The sequence below is a fragment of the Pleurodeles waltl genome, chromosome 7 (genome assembly GCF_031143425.1).
Source record: "Pleurodeles waltl isolate 20211129_DDA chromosome 7, aPleWal1.hap1.20221129, whole genome shotgun sequence".
In the NCBI taxonomy this organism is placed as follows: Eukaryota; Metazoa; Chordata; class Amphibia; order Caudata; family Salamandridae; genus Pleurodeles; species Pleurodeles waltl.
This window is the reverse complement of record NC_090446.1, coordinates 1,051,313,966-1,051,333,213: the sequence shown is the minus strand read 5'-3', so window position 1 is coordinate 1,051,333,213 and position 19,248 is coordinate 1,051,313,966. Positions and strand designations below refer to the sequence as shown.

The 19,248-nt window shown below is 48.3% G+C and overlaps 1 protein-coding gene across 1 annotated transcript in view; it reads right to left on the bottom strand.

The window, feature by feature from the left end:
* The window catches only part of SMURF2 (SMAD specific E3 ubiquitin protein ligase 2), a 708,378-nt gene that overhangs the window by 160,594 nt on the left and 528,536 nt on the right, over window positions 1-19,248 (bottom strand). Inside the window, exons 12-13 of the mRNA XM_069199920.1 lie at window positions 15,943-16,046; window positions 14,676-14,790 (exon numbers count right to left, since the gene is read on the bottom strand). Coding sequence (XP_069056021.1) covers window positions 14,676-14,790; window positions 15,943-16,046 — 219 coding nt within the window. The remainder of the gene's footprint in view (window positions 1-14,675; window positions 14,791-15,942; window positions 16,047-19,248) is intronic.

Sequence of the window (19,248 nt, the reverse complement as noted above, 5' to 3'; positions counted from 1 at the left end):
GATGGCTCATAACTCATAACCTTTGATGTAGAGCTGAGCTCTCGCAGGAGACCAGTGACCTCTGAGCACCACCTTTCCCAGATGGTTCAGAAGTGTTGCAGCAGTCACCACTATCAGCTCTGTATGGAGTAGGAAGAAAGGTCTGTCGCTTACCTAATTGCAGTCACTGCAACCCCTCTACAATCTCCTCTGAAATCTGGACACATGCAGACACAAGTAATGTTACTTCAACCGTGACTTCAGATCCCACTACACTGCCAGCATATGCTATCTGGCAGTCTTGACCACCAGGATGCAGGCTATCAGCCCAAGCACCCTCAGAGTCAACCTCACGAAGATCCAGGCCCGGGTCTGAAATACCAGGATTAGAGCCCAAATATCCTGCACTCTCCAGGGGCTAGGAGGGAAACTGTGCTTTGTCAGGAATGGCTCAGATGAACTGTAACATATGTGAAGGAATCAGGTTTGACTTTGGTACTTTTATAGTGAACCCACCCATATGAGGAGGTTCGCCATAGTCTGGAGGTAGGTAACGACCGCGTAGGGCAAGCCGGTCTTCAACAGCAAGTTGTAAAGGTAGGGGAAGACTGGGACTCTTGAACACTGCAGTTGATTGGCGACCACCCCCTACTTTTGTGAACACCAGAAAGGTGCTTGTAGGGCCAAGCAGGAGCACAGCAAACTGGAAATGCTCCTGACCCACTGTGAACTGCAGGTAACGCCTGTGGGGCTGCAGGATCGGCATATGAAAATAAGTCTCCTCCGGGACCAACACTACCACCCAGGCTCCAGAATTGAGGGTAGACAAGACCTGCGCCAAGGTGAGCCTCTTGAATTCGTCCTTTCTCAGTAAGTCATTGAGAGGATGAAGATCTAGAATAAGACAGAGCCCTTCGTCCTTTTTTGGCACCAAGAAGTAGCAAGAATAGCAATTATGATCTATATCTGGTATCATCACCCTCTCTGTGGCTCCTTTGGCCAAAAGAGCTTGAACTTCCTATTGCAAAGGGACAGGTTGGCCTCCATCAGCCATACTGGGAATGGTGGCAAGGCAGCAGGGTTTCCAAGGAACAGACATAACCCCGTCGAACGAGTTCCAACACTTACAAGTCTGAGGTGATGTCCTGGCAAGAAGTGTCAGATTCTGGCACTGACAGGATGGTTGTGTCTCATTAAGGACAAAAAGAGGCTTGGGGGTGCAGGAGCAGGTATCATGCTGGAACGAGCTGCTTGCTGTCTCTCCTGTCCACGTGACCTACAGAGTCCTCTGCTGCGACAACTAAAGAAGACTGCTGGACCGGAGACGCCTGCTGGTGTAGTTGGGACCCTGTGCTAAAGTCATGGAAAGGGCGAATCTGCACAGGCAGTGGGCGAGGAGCAGTAGACAATCCAAAGGAATAAGCCGTGGTTCTGCTGTCCTTGAAACGCTCCAGCACAAAATCAGCCTTGCTCCTGAAGAGGTGGAACCCACCAAAGGGCACGACCATAAGTGCGGAGTGGACATCTCCTGATAAGCCAGGGGAGCACATCCATGCATGTTGCTGGATGGCAACACTGGTCGCAATAGCTTTGCCCAAGGAGTCAGTAGTATCATGGCAGCAACGGATAGAAAACATCACTGCAACACTGTCATCCTGCATAGCCTAAGAAACGATAGCACACACTTCCTCAAACCCCATAGGCAAGACCTGGGCTCCAGAGTCCCACTGGGCATGAGAGAATCTGGTCAACAGGCAGTATACACAGAATGCAAGGAAGCGCAAGTGGATAAGAAAACCCTACACCTATAAGTGTCAAGGCATATGGATTCCCTATCTGGCGGGGCAAAAGGGTATGCTGTGGGATCAACTCTGCTTGCTGAGGCCTGCAGCACAAACTTTCTGGGGAAGGATGCTGGACTAGGGACACCAGTCCAAGGTTTAGCCCAAGTGCCCCGAAGGGTATCAGTCAAAGCCTCATTAAAATGCAGAAGGGGTTCTGTGGAGATCTGCCCTGGTTGCAAGACCAGAGTCAACACTTTTTTTACCTCTTGTGTGGGAAGCTGGAGGTCAAGAAAGTCAGTGGCTCTAAGTCCAACCATAGCAAACTATGCAGTTTCTGCATTGGCGGTGCCTGGGTGAGAATACAAAACCGAGTCAAGCGAGGTATTTAAACCATTCGGTTCCTGAAGCACGTCATTCCAACTGTCTTCGTGACATGCCACAGCGAGGTCATCTCCGGCATCATACGTGCCATTACTGGAAACTATTCCAAAAATATTCCAAAAATGTAATTAATAAACTGTTCCCTGATCTGCAGAATGGGAACAGTGCTTGTGTTAGAAGGATTAGTAACAGGAGCAAGTGGCGTTGAACTCTGCCTCGGATGAGGTTGACGCAGTGTCACCTAAGTGTCAGAAAGGACCACAGTGGCTACGGTGGAGCACACCCCGGTGTACGGCATGGAACCTGGAATAACAACATTGCCAGCACTGATCCGGGGATGGAACCAGAGGGCCCAACTGGTGCAGAGGGAGGTCTTGCCAGCTTAGTCGGAAGTCCTCTTGACCCCATGAAGCCCGAAGATGCTCCAGAGGGAGTAGGATGAGCAAATTGGTGCATAACAACCTTCTAATGATTTGAGCAGGAGTAGCTTCAGGGCCTGCAAATGCAGCTGGTCTGGGGTGGAATCAGAGACCAGATCGGTCGAACGACTTTGGGAGTGGGTCTCAGATGCTGTGTCCTTGAGCCCTGCCAGGGGACTTGAAGTGGTGCAACACTAATGAACCTCTTTGGACTTCTTTTTCTTCTTGTTGTACTTACCTGAAGAATGAGACCGCAAGTCCTCCAGGGTCCGGTTGTGGGATAGAGAATGACTTCCTCCTTGTGAATTCAGCCAATGAGGAGTCAATTGGTGCCAGGTGACAAAAAGCTTTGCCTCTTGCTTCTGGATGTCTTTTGGATGCACCTGGGGGCACTCACTGCAGGCTGCAGAGTTGTGAGATTACCCCAAGCACCACAGACAGACCATGTGGTGGTCGGTGACAGGCATTTGTCTAGGACATTCGCCACAAGGCTTCAGCGGTCTCCAACCTCTTCTGTAATAAGAGCTACTCATGAACAATGAAAGTCATCCTAAACTACTGATATCATGAATGTTGTAACAGTGAGTACATCAGACAAGATTACATTTGTCGCCAACATTTGCAAGATTACAAGGTAATAATATTGGTAGTAAGTTTCCCCAGCGTCTTATGATTTATCACTTAAATATCTGCTTTAAATATATTCTGACAATTTTCATTTTTCTCTTAGCAGCTAATGAGTTTCTGAAAATACACACATTCTCCTTTTGAATTTCGATATGAAATATCAATTCAACCAACCAATACATTCTAAATTAGTAGGATGGGTTTGACACAGGAGAGTTTCTCATAGGTAGTTTGGAGAGCTTCCAGTAGCACAAGAGCTACTCGTTGGAGAAGCATGGCTTAAACCCTGTAGACCTTTTTTTTTTTTTTTTTTAAGGGGAAGGGGCGTTACATGGTCCTTGCACCCTAGAATTTGAAACAAGAAAACCTTGAAACTTTCATAGTCCATGGGAGCTCTGGATTCTTATCTGTCGGCACAGAGAAAAATGAAATGATGTCAGCATGCATGGGTGGCACTTACATAAATGCCACCCATGCATCCGCGCATGTCACAACCTGTAGGGGTACTGCTTAAAATTTTTCCAGCTCCAGTCTGGTGCCTGAAACTTCTATGGTAAGGAATCTGCAGTCAGAAAACGCAATCAGAAAGGACCATTTTTAGGCAAATGTTCATGGAAAGTGTGGCCAGTCATAATGAAGATAGTCGGAGGATGTAGTAGGCCGACCTCTTGTTCCAGGTAAGGCCTCCAACACAAAGTGCATTTTAACTGCAGGTTGATTCCAGAATTAAAAGGCTTCAGTCATCAGCAATTCAGCAGGTAACTAACAGTGCCTCATAGATTTCCTTGCCTCTTTAGCAGAGGGCCTGTGTAGGAAGTTGGCTCTGTATGCACTATTTCAAAGTAAGGAATAGTATGCACAGAGTCCAAGGGTTCCCCTTAGAGGTAAGATAGTGGCAAAAAGAGATAATACTAATGCTCTATTTTGTGGTAGTGTGGTCGAGCAGTAGGCTTATCCAAGGAGTAGTGTTAAGCATTTGTTGTACATACACACAGACAATAAATGAGGTACACACACTCAGAGACAAATCCAGCCAATAGGTTTTTATATAGAAAAATATCTTTTCTTAGTTTATTTTAAGAACCACAGGTTCAAATTCTACATGTAATATCTCATTCGAAAGGTATTGCAGGTAAGTACTTTAGAAACTTCAAATCATCAAAATTGCATGTATACTTTTCAAGTTATTCACAAATAGCTGTTTTAAAAGTGGACACTTAGTGCAATTTTCACAGTTCCTGGGGGAGGTAAGTTTTTGTTAGTTTTACCAGGTAAGTAAGACACTTACAGGGTTCAGTTCTTGGTCCAAGGTAGCCCACCGTTGGGGGTTCAGAGCAACCCCAAAGTCACCACACCAGCAGCTCAGGGCCGGTCAGGTGCAGAGTTCAAAGTGGTGCCCAAAACGCATAGGCTATAATGGAGAGAAGGGGGTGCCCCGGTTCCGGTCTGCTTGCAGGTAAGTACCCGCGTCTTCGGAGGGCAGACCAGGGGGGTTTTGTAGGGCACCGAGGGGGACACAAGCCCACACAGAAATTTCACCCTCAGCAGCGCGGGGGCGGCCGGGTGCAGTGTAGAAACAAGCGTCGGGTTCGCAATGTTAGTCTATGAGAGATCTCGGGATCTCTTCAGCGCTGCAGGCAGGCAAGGGGGGGATTCCTCGGGGAAACCTCCACTTGGGCAAGGGAGAGGGACTCCTGGGGGTCACTTCTCCAGTGAAAGTCCGGTCCTTCAGGTCCTGGGGGCTGCGGGTGCAGGGTCTCTCCCAGGCGTCGGGACTTTAGGTTCAAAGAGTCGCGGTCAGGGGAAGCCTCGGGATTCCCTCTGCAGGCGGCGCTGTGGGGGCTCAGGGGGGACAGGTTTTGGTACTCACAGTATCAGAGTAGTCCTGGGGTCCCTCCTGAGGTGTCGGATCTCCACCAGCCGAGTCGGGGTCGCCGGGTGCAGTGTTGCAAGTCTCACGCTTCTTGCGGGGAGCTTGCAGGGATCTTTAAAGTTGCTGGAAACAAAGTTGCAGCTTTTCTTGGAGCAGGTCCGCTGTCCTCGGGAGTTTCTTGTCTTTTCGAAGCAGGGGCAGTCCTCAGAGGATGTCGAGGTCGCTGGTCCCTTTGGAAGGCGTCGCTGGAGCAGGATCTTTGGAAGGCAGGAGACAGGCCGGTGAGTTTCTGGAGCCAAGGCAGTTGTCGTCTTCTGGTCTTCCGCTGCAGGGGTTTTCAGCTGGGCAGTCCTTCTTCTTGTAGTTGCAGGAATCTGATTTTCTAGGGTTCAGGGTAGCCCTTAAATACTAAATTTAAGGGCGTGTTTAGGTCTGGGGGGTTAGTAGCCAATGGCCCTCTTTGTGCCTCCTCCCAAGGGGAGGGGGACACAATCCTAACCCTATTGGGGGAATCCTCCATCTGCAAGATGGAGGATTTCTAAAAGTTAGAGTCACCTCAGCTCAGGACACCTTAGGGGCTGTCCTGACTGGCCAGTGACTCCTCCTTGTTTTTCTCATTATTTTCTCCGACCTTGCCGCCAAAAGTGGGGCCTGGCCGGAGGGGGCGGGCAACTCCACTAGCTGGAGTGTCCTGCTGGGTTGGCACAAAGGAGGTGAGCCTTTGAGGCTCACCGCCAGGTGTGACAATTCCTGCCTGGGAGAGGTGTTAGCATCTCCACCCAGTGCAGGCTTTGTTACTGGCCTCAGAGGGACAAAGGCACTCTCCCCATGGGGCCAGCAACATGTCTCGGTTTGTGGCAGGCTGCTAAAACTAGTCAGCCTACACAGATAGTCGGTTAAGTTTCAGGGGGCACCTCTAAGGTGCCCTCTGTGGTGTATTTTACAATAAAATGTACACTGGCATCAGTGTGCATTTATTGTGCTGAGAAGTTTGATACCAAACTTCCCAGTTTTCAGTGTAGCCATTATGGTGCTGTGGAGTTCGTGTTTGACAAACTCCCAGACCATATACTCTTATGGCTACCCTGCACTTACAATGTCTAAGGTTTTGTTTAGACACTGTAGGGGTACCATGCTCATGCACTGGTACCCTCACCTATGGTATAGTGCACCCTGCCTTAGGGCTGTAAGGCCTGCTAGAGGGGTGTCTTACCTATACTGCATAGGCAGTGAGAGGCTGGCATGGCACCCTGAGGGGAGTGCCATGTCGACTTACTCGTTTTGTCCTCACTAGCACACACAAGCTGGCAAGCAGTGTGTCTGTGCTGAGTGAGAGGTCTCCAGGGTGGCATAAGACATGCTGCAGCCCTTAGAGACCTTCCTTGGCATCAGGGCCCTTGGTACTAGAAGTACCAGTTACAAGGGACTTATCTGGATGCCAGGGTCTGCCAATTGTGGATACAAAAGTACAGGTTAGGGAAAGAACACTGGTGCTGGGGCCTGGTTAGCAGGCCTCAGCACACTTTCAATTGTAAACATAGCATCAGCAAAGGCAAAAAGTCAGGGGGCAACCATGCCAAGGAGGCATTTCCTTACACAACCCCCCCCCAAACGAAAGAGGATGAGACTAACCTTTCCCAAGAGAGTCTTCATTTTCTAAGTGGAAGAACCTGGAAAGGCCATCTGCATTGGCATGGGCAGTCCCAGGTCTGTGTTCCACTATAAAGTCCATTCCCTGTAGGGAGATGGACCACCTCAACAGTTTAGGATTTTCACCTTTCATTTGCATCAGCCATTTGAGAGGTCTGTGGTCAGTTTGAACTAGGAAGTGAGTCCCAAAGAGGTATGGTCTCAGCTTCTTCAGGGACCAAACCACAGCAAAGGCCTCCCTCTCAATGGCACTCCAACGCTGCTCCCTGGGGAGTAACCTCCTGCTAATGAAAGCAACAGGCTGGTCAAGGCCATCATCATTTGTTTGGGACAAAACTGCCCCTATCCCATGTTCAGAGGCATCAGTCTGCACAATGAACTGCTTAGAATAATCTGGAGCTTTTAGAACTGGTGCTGAGCACATTGCCTGTTTCAGGGTGTCAAAGGCCTGTTGGCATTCCACAGTCCAGTTCACTTTCTTGGGCATTTTCTTGGAGGTGAGTTCAGTGAGGGCTGTCACAATGGATCCATATCCCTTCACAAACCTCCTGTAATACCCAGTCAAGCCAAGGAATGCCCTGACTTGAGTCTGGGTTTTTGGAGCTACCCAGTCCAGAATAGTCTGGATCTTGGGTTGGAGTGGCTGAACTTGGCCTCCACCTACAAGGTGTCCCAAGTAAACCACAGTTCCCTGCCCTATCTGGCATTTGGATGCCTTGATAGAGAGGCCTGCAGATTGCAGAGCCTTCAAAACCTTCCTCAGGTGGACCAGGTGATCCTGCCAGGTGGAGCTAAAGACAGCAATATCATCAAGATAAGCTGTGCTAAAGGACTCCAAGCCAGCAAGGACTTGATTCACCAACCTTTGGAAGGTGGCAGGGGCATTCTTTAAACCAAAGGGCATAACAGTAAACTGATAATGCCCATCAGGTGTGGAGAATGCTGTCTTTTCTTTTGCTCCAGGTGCCATTTTTATTTGCCAGTACCCTGCTGTCAAGTCAAAGGTACTTAGAAATTTGGCAGCACCTAATTTATCAATGAGCTCATCAGCTCTTGGAATTGGATGGGCATCTGTCTTGGTGACAGAATTGAGCCCTCTGTAGTCCACACAAAACCTCATCTCTTTCTTTCCATCTTTGGTGTGAGGTTTGGGGACTAAGACCACTGGGCTAGCCCAGGGGCTGTCAGAGCGCTCAATTACTCCCAATTCCAGCATCTTGTGGACTTCCACCTTGATGCTTTCTTTAACATGGTCAGATTGTCTAAAGATTTTGTTCTTGACAGGCATGCTGTCTCCTGTGTCCACATCATGGGTACACAGGTGTGTCTGACCAGGGGTTAAGGAGAAGAGTTCAGGAAACTGTTGTAGGACTCTCCTACAATCAGCTTGCTGTTGGCCAGAGAGGGTGTCTGAGTAGATCACTCCATCTACTGTACCATCTTTTGGGTCTGATGACAGAAGATCAGGGAGAGGTTCACTCTCTGCCTCCTGATCCTCATCTGTTACCATCAACAGATTGACATCAGCCCTGTCGTGGAAGAGCTTAAGGCGGTTTACATGGATCACCCTCTTGGGGCTCCTGCTTGTGCCCAGGTCCACCAAGTAGGTGACCTGACTCTTCCTCTCTAGTACTGGGTAAGGGCCACTCCATTTGTCCTGGAGTGCCCTGGGAGCCACAGGCTCCAGAACCCAGACTTTCTGCCCTGGTTGGAACTCAACCAGTGCAGCCTTTTGGTCATACCAAAACTTCTGGAGCTGTTGGCTGGCCTCAAGGTTTTTGGTTGCCTTTTCCATGTACTCTGCCATTCTAGAGCGAAGGCCAAGTACATAGTCCACTATGTCTTGCTTAGGCTCATGGAGAGGTCTCTCCCAGCCTTCTTTAACAAGAGCAAGTGGTCCTCTTACAGGATGACCAAACAGAAGTTCAAAGGGTGAGAATCCTACTCCCTTCTGTGGCACCTCTCTGTAAGCGAAAAGCAGACATGGCAAGAGGACATTCCATCTCCTTTTGAGTTTTTCTGGGAGCCCCATGATCATGCCTTTTAATGTCTTGTTGAATCTCTCAACCAAGCCATTAGTTTGTGGATGGTATGGTGTAGTGAATTTATAAGTCACTCCACACTCATTCCACATGTGCTTTAGGTATGCTGACATGAAGTTGGTACCTCTGTCAGACACCACCTCCTTAGGGAAACCCACTCTGGTAAAGATACCAATGAGGGCCTTGGCTACTGCAGGGGCAGTAGTCGACCTAAGGGGAATAGCTTCAGGATACCTGGTAGCATGATCCACTACTACCAGGATATACATATTTCCTGAGGCTGTGGGAGGTTCTAGTGGACCAACTATGTCCACACCCACTCTTTCAAAGGGAACCCCCACCACTGGAAGTGGAATGAGGGGGGCCTTTGGATGCCCACCTGTCTTACCACTGGCTTGACAGGTGGGGCAGGAGAGGCAAAACTCCTTAACCATGTTGGACATATTGGGCCAGTAGAAGTGGTTGACTAACCTCTCCCACGTCTTGGTTTGTCCCAAATGTCCAGCAAGGGGAATGTCATGGGCCAATGTTAGGATGAACTTCCTGAACAGCTGAGGCACTACCACTCTCCTAGTGGCACCAGGTTTGGGGTCTCTGGCCTCAGTGTACAGGAGTCCATCCTCCCAATAGACCCTATGCGTTCCATTTTTCTTGCCTTTGGACTCTTCAGCAGCTTGCTGCCTAAGGCCTTCAAGAGAGGGACAGGTTTCTTGTCCCTTACACAGCTCCTCCCTTGAGGGTCCCCCTGGTCCTAAGAGCTCAACCTGATAAGGCTCCAGCTCCAAAGGCTCAGTTCCCTCAGAGGGCAGAACTTCTTCCTGAGAAGAGAGGTTCCCTTTCTTTTGCTGTGTTGCAGTTGGTTTCCCAACTGACTTTCCTGTTCTCTTGGTAGGCTGGGCCATTCTTCCAGACTCCAGCTCTACTTGTTCACCCTGTGCCTTGCATTGTGCTCTTGTTTTCACACACACCAGTTCAGGGATGCCCAGCATTGCTGCATGGGTTTTTAGTTCTACCTCAGCCCATGCTGAGGACTCCAGGTCATTTCCAAGCAGACAGTCCACTGGGATATTTGAGGAGACCACCACCTGTTTCAGGCCATTGACCCCTCCCCATTCTAAAGTAACCATTGCCATGGGATGTACTTTTCTCTGATTGTCAGCGTTGGTGACTGTGTAAGTTTTTCCAGTCAGGTATTGGCCAGGGGAAACCAGTTTCTCTGTCACCATGGTGACACTGGCACCTGTATCCCTCAGGCCCTCTATTCTAGTCCCATTAATTAAGAGTTGCTGTCTGTATTTTTGCATGTTAGGCGGCCAGACAGCTAGTGTGGCTAAATCCACCCCACCCTCAGAAACTAGAATAGCCTCAGTGTGGACCCTGATTTGCTCTGGGCACACTGTTGATCCCACTTGGAGACTAGCCATACCAGTGTTACCTGGATGGGAGTTTGGAGTGGAACCTTTCTTGGGACAGGCCTTGTCTCCAGTTTGGTGTCCATGCTGTTTACAGCTATGACACCAGGCCTTTTTGGGATCAAAGTTTTTACCCTTGTACCCATTGTTTTGTGAAGAGGCTCTGGGCCCACCCTCCTGTGCAGGTTTTTGGGGGCCTGTAGAAGACTCTTTACTATTTTTAGTTTTGGTTGTCTCATCACCCTTCCCCTGGGGAGTCTTTGTGACCCCTTTCTTTTGGTCACCCCCTGTTGAAGTCTTGGACACCCTTGTCTTGACCCAATGGTCCGCCTTCTTTCCCAATTCTTGGGGAGAAATTGGTCCTAGGTCTACCAGATGCTGATGCAGTTTATCATTGAAACAATTACTCAATAGGTGTTCTTTCACAAATAAATTGTACAGCCCATCATAATTACTTACACCAGTGCCTTGAATCCAACCATCTAGTGTTTTCACTGAGTAGTCAACAAAGTCAACCCAGGTCTGGCTCGAGGATTTTTGAGCCCCCCTGAACCTAATCCTGTACTCCTCAGTGGAGAATCCAAAGCCCTCAATCAGGGTACCCTTCATGAGGTCATAAGATTCTGCATCTTTTCCAGAGAGTGTGAGGAGTCTATCCCTACACTTTCCAGTGAACATTTCCCAAAGGAGAGCACCCCAGTGAGATTTGTTCACTTTTCTGGTTTCACAAGCCCTCTCAAAAGCTGTGAACCATTTGGTGATGTCATCACCATCTTCATATTTAGTTACAATCCCTTTGGGGATTTTCAACATGTCAGGAGAATCTCTGACCCTAGTTATGTTGCTGCCACCATTGATGGGTCCTAGGCCCATCTCTTGTCTTTCCCTTTCTATGGCTAGGAGCTGTCTCTCTAAAGCCAATCTTTTGGCCATCCTGGCTAACAGGAGGTCATCTTCACTGAGAGCATCCTCAGTGATTTCAGAAATGTGGGACCCTCCTGTGAGGGACTCACTATTTCTGACTAACACAGTTGGAGACAGGACTTGAGGGGTCCTGTTCTCCCTATTTAGGACTGGAGGAGGGACATTGGCCTCCAAGTCACTAATTTCTTCCTCTGTGAGGTCATCATCAGAGGGGTTGGCTTTTTCAAACTCTGCCAACAGCTCCTGGAGCTGAATTTTGGTAGGTCTGGAGCCAATGGTTATTTTTTTGATATTACAGAGAGACCTTAGCTCCCTCATCTTAAGATGGAGGTAAGGGGTGGTGTCGAGTTCCACCACCTGCATCTCTGTATCAGACATTATTCTGCTAAGAGTTGGAATACTTTTTAAAGAATCTAAAACTGTTTCTAGAATCTAATTTCAAACTTTTAACAAACTTTTAAACTCTAAAAGACAATGCTAAACAGGGACTTAACACACAAGGCCCTAGCAGGACTTTTAAGAATTTAGAAAAATTTCAAATTGCAAAAATGAATTTCTAATGACAATTTTGGAATTTGTCGTGTGATCAGGTATTGGCTGAGTAGTCCAGCAAATGCAAAGTCTTGTACCCCACCGCTGATCCACCAATGTAGGAAGTTGGCTCTGTATGCACTATTTCAAAGTAAGGAATAGTATGCACAGAGTCCAAGGGTTCCCCTTAGAGGTAAGATAGTGGCAAAAAGAGATAATACTAATGCTCTATTTTGTGGTAGTGTGGTCGAGCAGTAGGCTTATCCAAGGAGTAGTGTTAAGCATTTGTTGTACATACACACAGACAATAAATGAGGTACACACACTCAGAGACAAATCCAGCCAATAGGTTTTTATATAGAAAAATATCTTTTCTTAGTTTATTTTAAGAACCACAGGTTCAAATTCTACATGTAATATCTCATTCGAAAGGTATTGCAGGTAAGTACTTTAGGAACTTCAAATCATCAAAATTGCATGTATACTTTTCAAGTTATTCACAAATAGCTGTTTTAAAAGTGGACACAGTGCAATTTTCACAGTTCCTGGGGGAGGTAAGTTTTTGTTAGTTTTACCAGGTAAGTAAGACACTTACAGGGTTCAGTTCTTGGTCCAAGGTAGCCCACCGTTGGGGGTTCAGAGCAACCCCAAAGTCACCACACCAGCAGCTCAGGGCCGGTCAGGTGCAGAGTTCAAAGTGGTGCCCAAAACGCATAGGCTATAATGGAGAGAAGGGGGTGCCCCGGTTCCGGTCTGCTTGCAGGTAAGTACCCGCGTCTTCGGAGGGCAGACCAGGGGGGTTTTGTAGGGCACCGAGGGGGACACAAGCCCACACAGAAATTTCACCCTCAGCAGCGCGGGGGCGGCCGGGTGCAGTGTAGAAACAAGCGTCGGGTTCGCAATGTTAGTCTATGAGAGATCTCGGGATCTCTTCAGCGCTGCAGGCAGGCAAGGGGGGGATTCCTCGGGGAAACCTCCACTTGGGCAAGGGAGAGGGACTCCTGGGGGTCACTTCTCCAGTGAAAGTCCGGTCCTTCAGGTCCTGGGGGCTGCGGGTGCAGGGTCTCTCCCAGGCGTCGGGACTTTAGGTTCAAAGAGTCGCGGTCAGGGGAAGCCTCGGGATTCCCTCTGCAGGCGGCGCTGTGGAGGCTCAGGGGGGACAGGTTTTGGTACTCACAGTATCAGAGTAGTCCTGGGGTCCCTCCTGAGGTGTCGGATCTCCACCAGCCGAGTCGGGGTCGCCGGGTGCAGTGTTGCAAGTCTCACGCTTCTTGCGGGGAGCTTGCAGGGATCTTTAAAGTTGCTGGAAACAAAGTTGCAGCTTTTCTTGGAGCAGGTCCGCTGTCCTCGGGAGTTTCTTGTCTTTTCGAAGCAGGGGCAGTCCTCAGAGGATGTCGTGGTCGCTGGTCCCTTTGGAAGGCGTCGCTGGAGCAGGATCTTTGGAAGGCAGGAGACAGGCCGGTGAGTTTCTGGAGCCAAGGCAGTTGTCGTCTTCTGGTCTTCCGCTGCAGGGGTTTTCAGCTGGGCAGTCCTTCTTCTTGTAGTTGCAGGAATCTGATTTTCTAGGGTTCAGGGTAGCCCTTAAATACTAAATTTAAGGGCGTGTTTAGGTCTGGGGGGTTAGTAGCCAATGGCTACTAGCCCTGAGGGTGGGTACACCCTCTTTGTGCCTCCTCCCAAGGGGAGGGGGACACAATCCTAACCCTATTGGGGGAATCCTCCATCTGCAAGATGGAGGATTTCTAAAAGTTAGAGTCACCTCAGCTCAGGACACCTTAGGGGCTGTCCTGACTGGCCAGTGGCTCCTCCTTGTTTTTCTCATTATTTTCTCCGACCTTGCCGCCAAAAGTGGGGCCTGGCCGGAGGGGGCGGGCAACTCCACTAGCTGGAGTGTCCTGCTGGGTTGGCACAAAGGAGGTGAGCCTTTGAGGCTCACCGCCAGGTGTGACAATTCCTGCCTGGGAGAGGTGTTAGCATCTCCACCCAGTGCAGGCTTTGTTACTGGCCTCAGAGGGACAAAGGCACTCTCCCCATGGGGCCAGCAACATGTCTCGGTTTGTGGCAGGCTGCTAAAACTAGTCAGCCTACACAGATAGTCGGTTAAGTTTCAGGGGGCACCTCTAAGGTGCCCTCTGTGGTGTATTTTACAATAAAATGTACACTGGCATCAGTGTGCATTTATTGTGCTGAGAAGTTTGATACCAAACTTCCCAGTTTTCAGTGTAGCCATTATGGTGCTGTGGAGTTCGTGTTTGACAAACTCCCAGACCATATACTCTTATGGCTACCCTGCACTTACAATGTCTAAGGTTTTGTTTAGACACTGTAGGGGTACCATGCTCATGCACTGGTACCCTCACCTATGGTATAGTGCACCCTGCCTTAGGGCTGTAAGGCCTGCTAGAGGGGTGTCTTACCTATACTGCATAGGCAGTGAGAGGCTGGCATGGCACCCTGAGGGGAGTGCCATGTCGACTTACTCGTTTTGTCCTCACTAGCACACACAAGCTGGCAAGCAGTGTGTCTGTGCTGAGTGAGAGGTCTCCAGGGTGGCATAAGACATGCTGCAGCCCTTAGAGACCTTCCTTGGCATCAGGGCCCTTGGTACTAGAAGTACCAGTTACAAGGGACTTATCTGGATGCCAGGGTCTGCCAATTGTGGATACAAAAGTACAGGTTAGGGAAAGAACACTGGTGCTGGGGCCTGGTTAGCAGGCCTCAGCACACTTTCAATTGTAAACATAGCATCAGCAAAGGCAAAAAGTCAGGGGGCAACCATGCCAAGGAGGCATTTCCTTACAGCCTGCCTTGGGAAAGACAACAAATAAGTGGTTTCCTGTGCGGATAGATATATAACAGCCTGGTGAGGGTGAAGTTTAATATGGGGCAAGCAAGTCTGCTTATACTCTTCATGATATCCTCATGTGAGGCGAGCTGATTATAGCAATGTTATATTTCTATTGCAAATGACAATTTTAAAAACAATCTGCACTTTAAATGTGAAGATAGGAGAATGCAAAAGTATGTGCTACATATACCACAGTCACTCTTACCGGGTTAACTGCAGAGTCTGGGTTAATTTGCAGAGTATAAATATCATCTCGTGAGTACTGAAAAAGTCCATAATACGGATTTAACATTTCATGGGACAGAAGGTAAAGCCATTCCCTGAAAATTAAAACAGAAAGGGTTTCATGTGGTCAAACAACTATCAACACTGACAGAGTTAGCATTTTGATTAGCTCATGAAATTTATTTAAACAGGCAATTACAATTCTTTTCTTCTGCAACTTGTTAAACAGTTTGGTAAATTCGAGGCTTCGAAATCCCCATTCAATTTTGCAGACACAGACAGTGTATTTGCTTATCTGGTCACCCTGCTCAACACAGTGGCTGGACCCTATTTTATTAGAATGGCACAGGCTGGATGCAGTAAAATCAAAGCAGGAGAGAAGTATGTGAGGTTTTATAAATGCAGTCTTTATCCTTACATCCCCACCTCACCTGTTTACCTCAATTCACTTTCTCAAAAACTGTGTGGGTAATCCAAGAAGGAGTTGGAGTATACTGCATGTGAACACTCTGCCTAAAGAGCACAAAGTGAACTCAGCACCAAGCACACGCATATGTCAGATGCGCTGACTGACTGACTTGAAAGCAGTATTGCCTCAGGTGGAGCAGGCTGAAGATCATAGAGGGAGTGTGTAGACAGTCACACCTTTCTATGAGATTAGTGCCAGGATACCCCCTTCTGGGGTAAGCTAGTGCTCTATATAGGTTTTAGACAATCAATGAAGATCAGTGTCAAAGTGGAAAATATAAGGAAAATTGCCCTTTTCATTACCACATATGGAAGAGAACTGAAGATTGTCTTAGTGACTATGCTGGGGCAAAATAAAGTACCATGTGTGGTGAGATAGTTGCACTAAGAATGTTAATGTTTATCAGAAGGTTAAAAACCTAAAGCACAACCATTAAACTATCCTCATCCACAAACCTAAATCTGAAACAGGACGTCCTTTTGCCAACAGGATTAATAAATTAATTATATTTACATTCTGGCAATAAAGTATAAATTGTGTCTAAACGCCATCCCTACATTCATTTGTAAATTATAAGGTACTATTCTATGGAATTTTTAAGGTAAATATTACGGGTTGGGAATGGAGGGGAATTAATATTTCAATAAAAACTCCATGTCATGTGGACAAGGCTGTATTACAGGACAGGGTGACCTGTTTTAATTTAGCGACAATTCATGAAAACTATATGGTGCCATCATTAGTTTATATGCTTCTGCTTGGGGTAAATAAAGCTTACCGTGCTACACCACCATAATCTAAACCCTCTTCTCCACGGAACTTTATCATTAATCGTTTCCAAAGGTCTTTTGGCCTCATTTTCATGACTTGTCTGTAGGATTCCTGAAATGAATCAAGTTTAATAACAAATAATACCATGAATATCTAAACATAGCATTCTACTGAAAGCCACTATTATGCACTTCAATGTGATGTCCAAAAAGATCCAGCATACACACTAATATCCTTAATTTCAAAGCAAATTAGAATCCAAATTTTAACTCAGGTGGGAATCCATGTTACTGTAATGCTTTTGTTAGTACAGTACAGGAACAGAATGTTTCAGATGATGGCTTTTATCCAGCAGAAAATACAAATTAGGAAATGATGGATGGAATATTTGTATTCATCTCATCCACTGGTGATTCCCTGGGCTGCACTCCAGTCTGTTGTTTATTGCTCAGTGAAAACACAGACATGGACCAGGGGGGAGGCAAACCAACCTTATTCCTGCTCCAATGGAAACAGTCCACTTCAAACTGCTCTTAAACAGGTACCTTAACTAGAAGCCCAAATCTGCACTAAAAATCAATATAGAGGCAGGAATGTAGATTTCACTAACATGCTGAACAGTCTTCCTAAAGGCTGCACTCTAAGCAAAACCCCTGTTTTCTCTAATTGAATTTGTGGCTGCATCTCTGAATTACTGACAGGGAATGACTCTTCTTGACCAGTCTGGATAGACAGGTTCCTCCCCTCGTCCAATATGTTCAACTGGGGCCTAGGAATTATGAGAAGATACAAAGATGTTGACCAGAGAGCATTAATTGCCAAAAAACGTACAGTTACACATGTGAAAGGTGTACTCGATATGGTTTGTTTTCTATAGAAATCACACGCTGTCTGTTGGCCTCTTTAGATCATTTTGTAACACTGTAAGCATACAAAGATAGCATCATAGTTACAAAATAAATTGCATAACACAACAGTAAACACATTGAGCATCATCTATCAAATGGTAAGCACTTGAAGGCACAACGGCCCTCTGGGTGTCTCTCTACAGCCCCTGGGGTGGCCTCCAAAAATAAGACTGACCACAAGCATCCTGGTTCATTCTATAGGTAGCCTGTATGAACTTAAATAGGGGAAAAACTCAGATGAATATGGGCCTCTGCCTGTGGGTCTTCTTACTCATAGACCTGTTATCCGGACCATTGCACAAAGGCAGCTAGAAGCCACTGGTAATAGCTGTGCGGGGGACTATGCCCATCATAGGCTCATGTCAGATTCATACTGAACTCACAGCAGCCAGCAGCCCTCGACACTTACGCTGCATTTGCCACTTTTTTTTTTGTACTTTCAGCAAACAGAAGGCCTCCACATGCCCCTTAAATTAATGTGAGAGCTCCATCACTGCGATAATGATGCTTCGTGATATTCTGCCCCACTTGGATGCTTGACAAAGGGCGGGATTGGGGAAGAATTTTCTGCTTAGTATGTTGTGGAGGTTCTTCAAGAGCTGTGAGTGGCTGAAGTCCTCCTCTTCTTTTGTTCTGTTGTACTTCGTGAGAAGTAAGGTTTCTCTATCCAAAGTTGATGATTCTGCCAGTATGGAGTTTGAACCCATTTTAGGGTAAACGAGAGGTACAGGAGGATGAGGGCCGCGGTTTCGCCTATGTCGAGCACGGTCCTGATGTCGTCGGTTGCGGCGATGAGGGCAGTCTCGGTGCTGTGGTTCCTACGGAATCCAGATTGGGAGGTGTCCAGCGTGTTGTTGTCCCCAGGAAGCGGGTCAGTTGGCCGTTGAAGATCTTCTCTATGACCTTTGCCGGGAAGGGAAGGAGGGAGATGGGTCGGTAGTTCTTGAGGTCTTCGGGGTCCGCTTTGGGTTTCTTTAGTAGGGCGTTGACTTCGGTGTGCTTCCAGCTCTGGCGGTCTCGAAGGAGTTATTGATGATCAAACCGAGTTGGGGGGTGATGATGGGGCTCGCTTTGTTGAAGACATGGTGGGGGCAGGGATGGGAGGGAGACCTGGAGTGGATGGTGCTCATGGTTTTGATGGTGTCCTCGTCATTGATGTGGGTCCAGGAGAGCAAGAGGTTGGTGTGGCTGGATGCATTGGGGTTGGTGGTGGCCATGGTGGTAGTGAGGGGCAAGGAGTTGAAGTTGTCGTGGATTTCTGTGATCTTGCAATGGAAAAGGGTGGCAAGGGAGTTGCAGAGGTCTTGCAATGAGGGGGGAGGGGGTCGATGGAGCATGACCTGGGGTTGGTGAGTTCTTTGACGATGTTGAAGAGCTCTTTGCTGTCGTGGGTGTTGTTGTCGAGGCGATCTTTGTAGAAGGATCTTTTGGTTGTCCGGATGAGCTTATGGTGCTTGCGGATGGCTGTCTTGAGGGAAGCGTGGTTGCTCTGTGATGGTTGGAGGAGCCACTTGTTTTCGATTTTCCAGCACTCGTGCTCATGCTTGAAGGCCTGAAGGTCAGCGGTGAACCAGATGCCCTTGGTGCTGGTGCGGTTGTTGGATGATTTCCTGAGCCAAGCGAGGGTGTTGGCACAGTCGTCTATCCAATGTCTGAGGTTGAGGGCGGCTGTGTTGGGGTCGGTGGTGCTGGGCAGCGGGTCCCGGGCGAGGGTGGAGATCAGTTGGTCTTCCGAGATCTTGTTCCAGCTGCCGCGGGGGATCTGTAGTGGGCGGTGGTGAGTGGCGGGGTTCTGGAAGGTGAAGTGGACAAAGCAGTGGTCTGTCCAGTGGAGTTCGGTGGTATGGCTGAAGGTGACGAGGCTGCTGGTGGAGAAGACAGGGTCGAGCGTGTGGCTGGCAGAGTAGGTGGGCGTCGTGACGAGCTGTTTGAGACCGAGGATGTCGATGAGGGCAGTGGAGTTGCTGTCGTTGGCGTACTCGAGGTGAAAATTCAAGTCGCTGAGGAGAACGTAATCTGTCGAGACAAGGGCCTGAGTGCTGATTATGTCGGCGATGGAGTCACTGAACTGAGGTCGGGGTCCTGGGGGCCTGTAGACAAGGGTTCCTCTGAGGGTGGTGTTGGCGTTGATGTGGATCTGTAAGTGTTCGGCGGCATCGAGGGTGTCATCGGTGTTAGTTGAGATTCTGATGGCGTTCTTGTGGACTATGGTGATACCTCCTCTGGGTCTGTTGGTGTGGTCTCTGCGGTGATCTTGTAGCCTTCGGGGATGGCTATGGCAATGTCAGGTTCCGAGGAGGGAGTCATCCAGGTTTCGGTGAGGAAGGCGACGTCTGGTGAAGATGAGGTGAGTAGGTCCCAGAGTTCGACATCGTGTTTGTGGACAGAGCGGGTGTTGAGGAGGA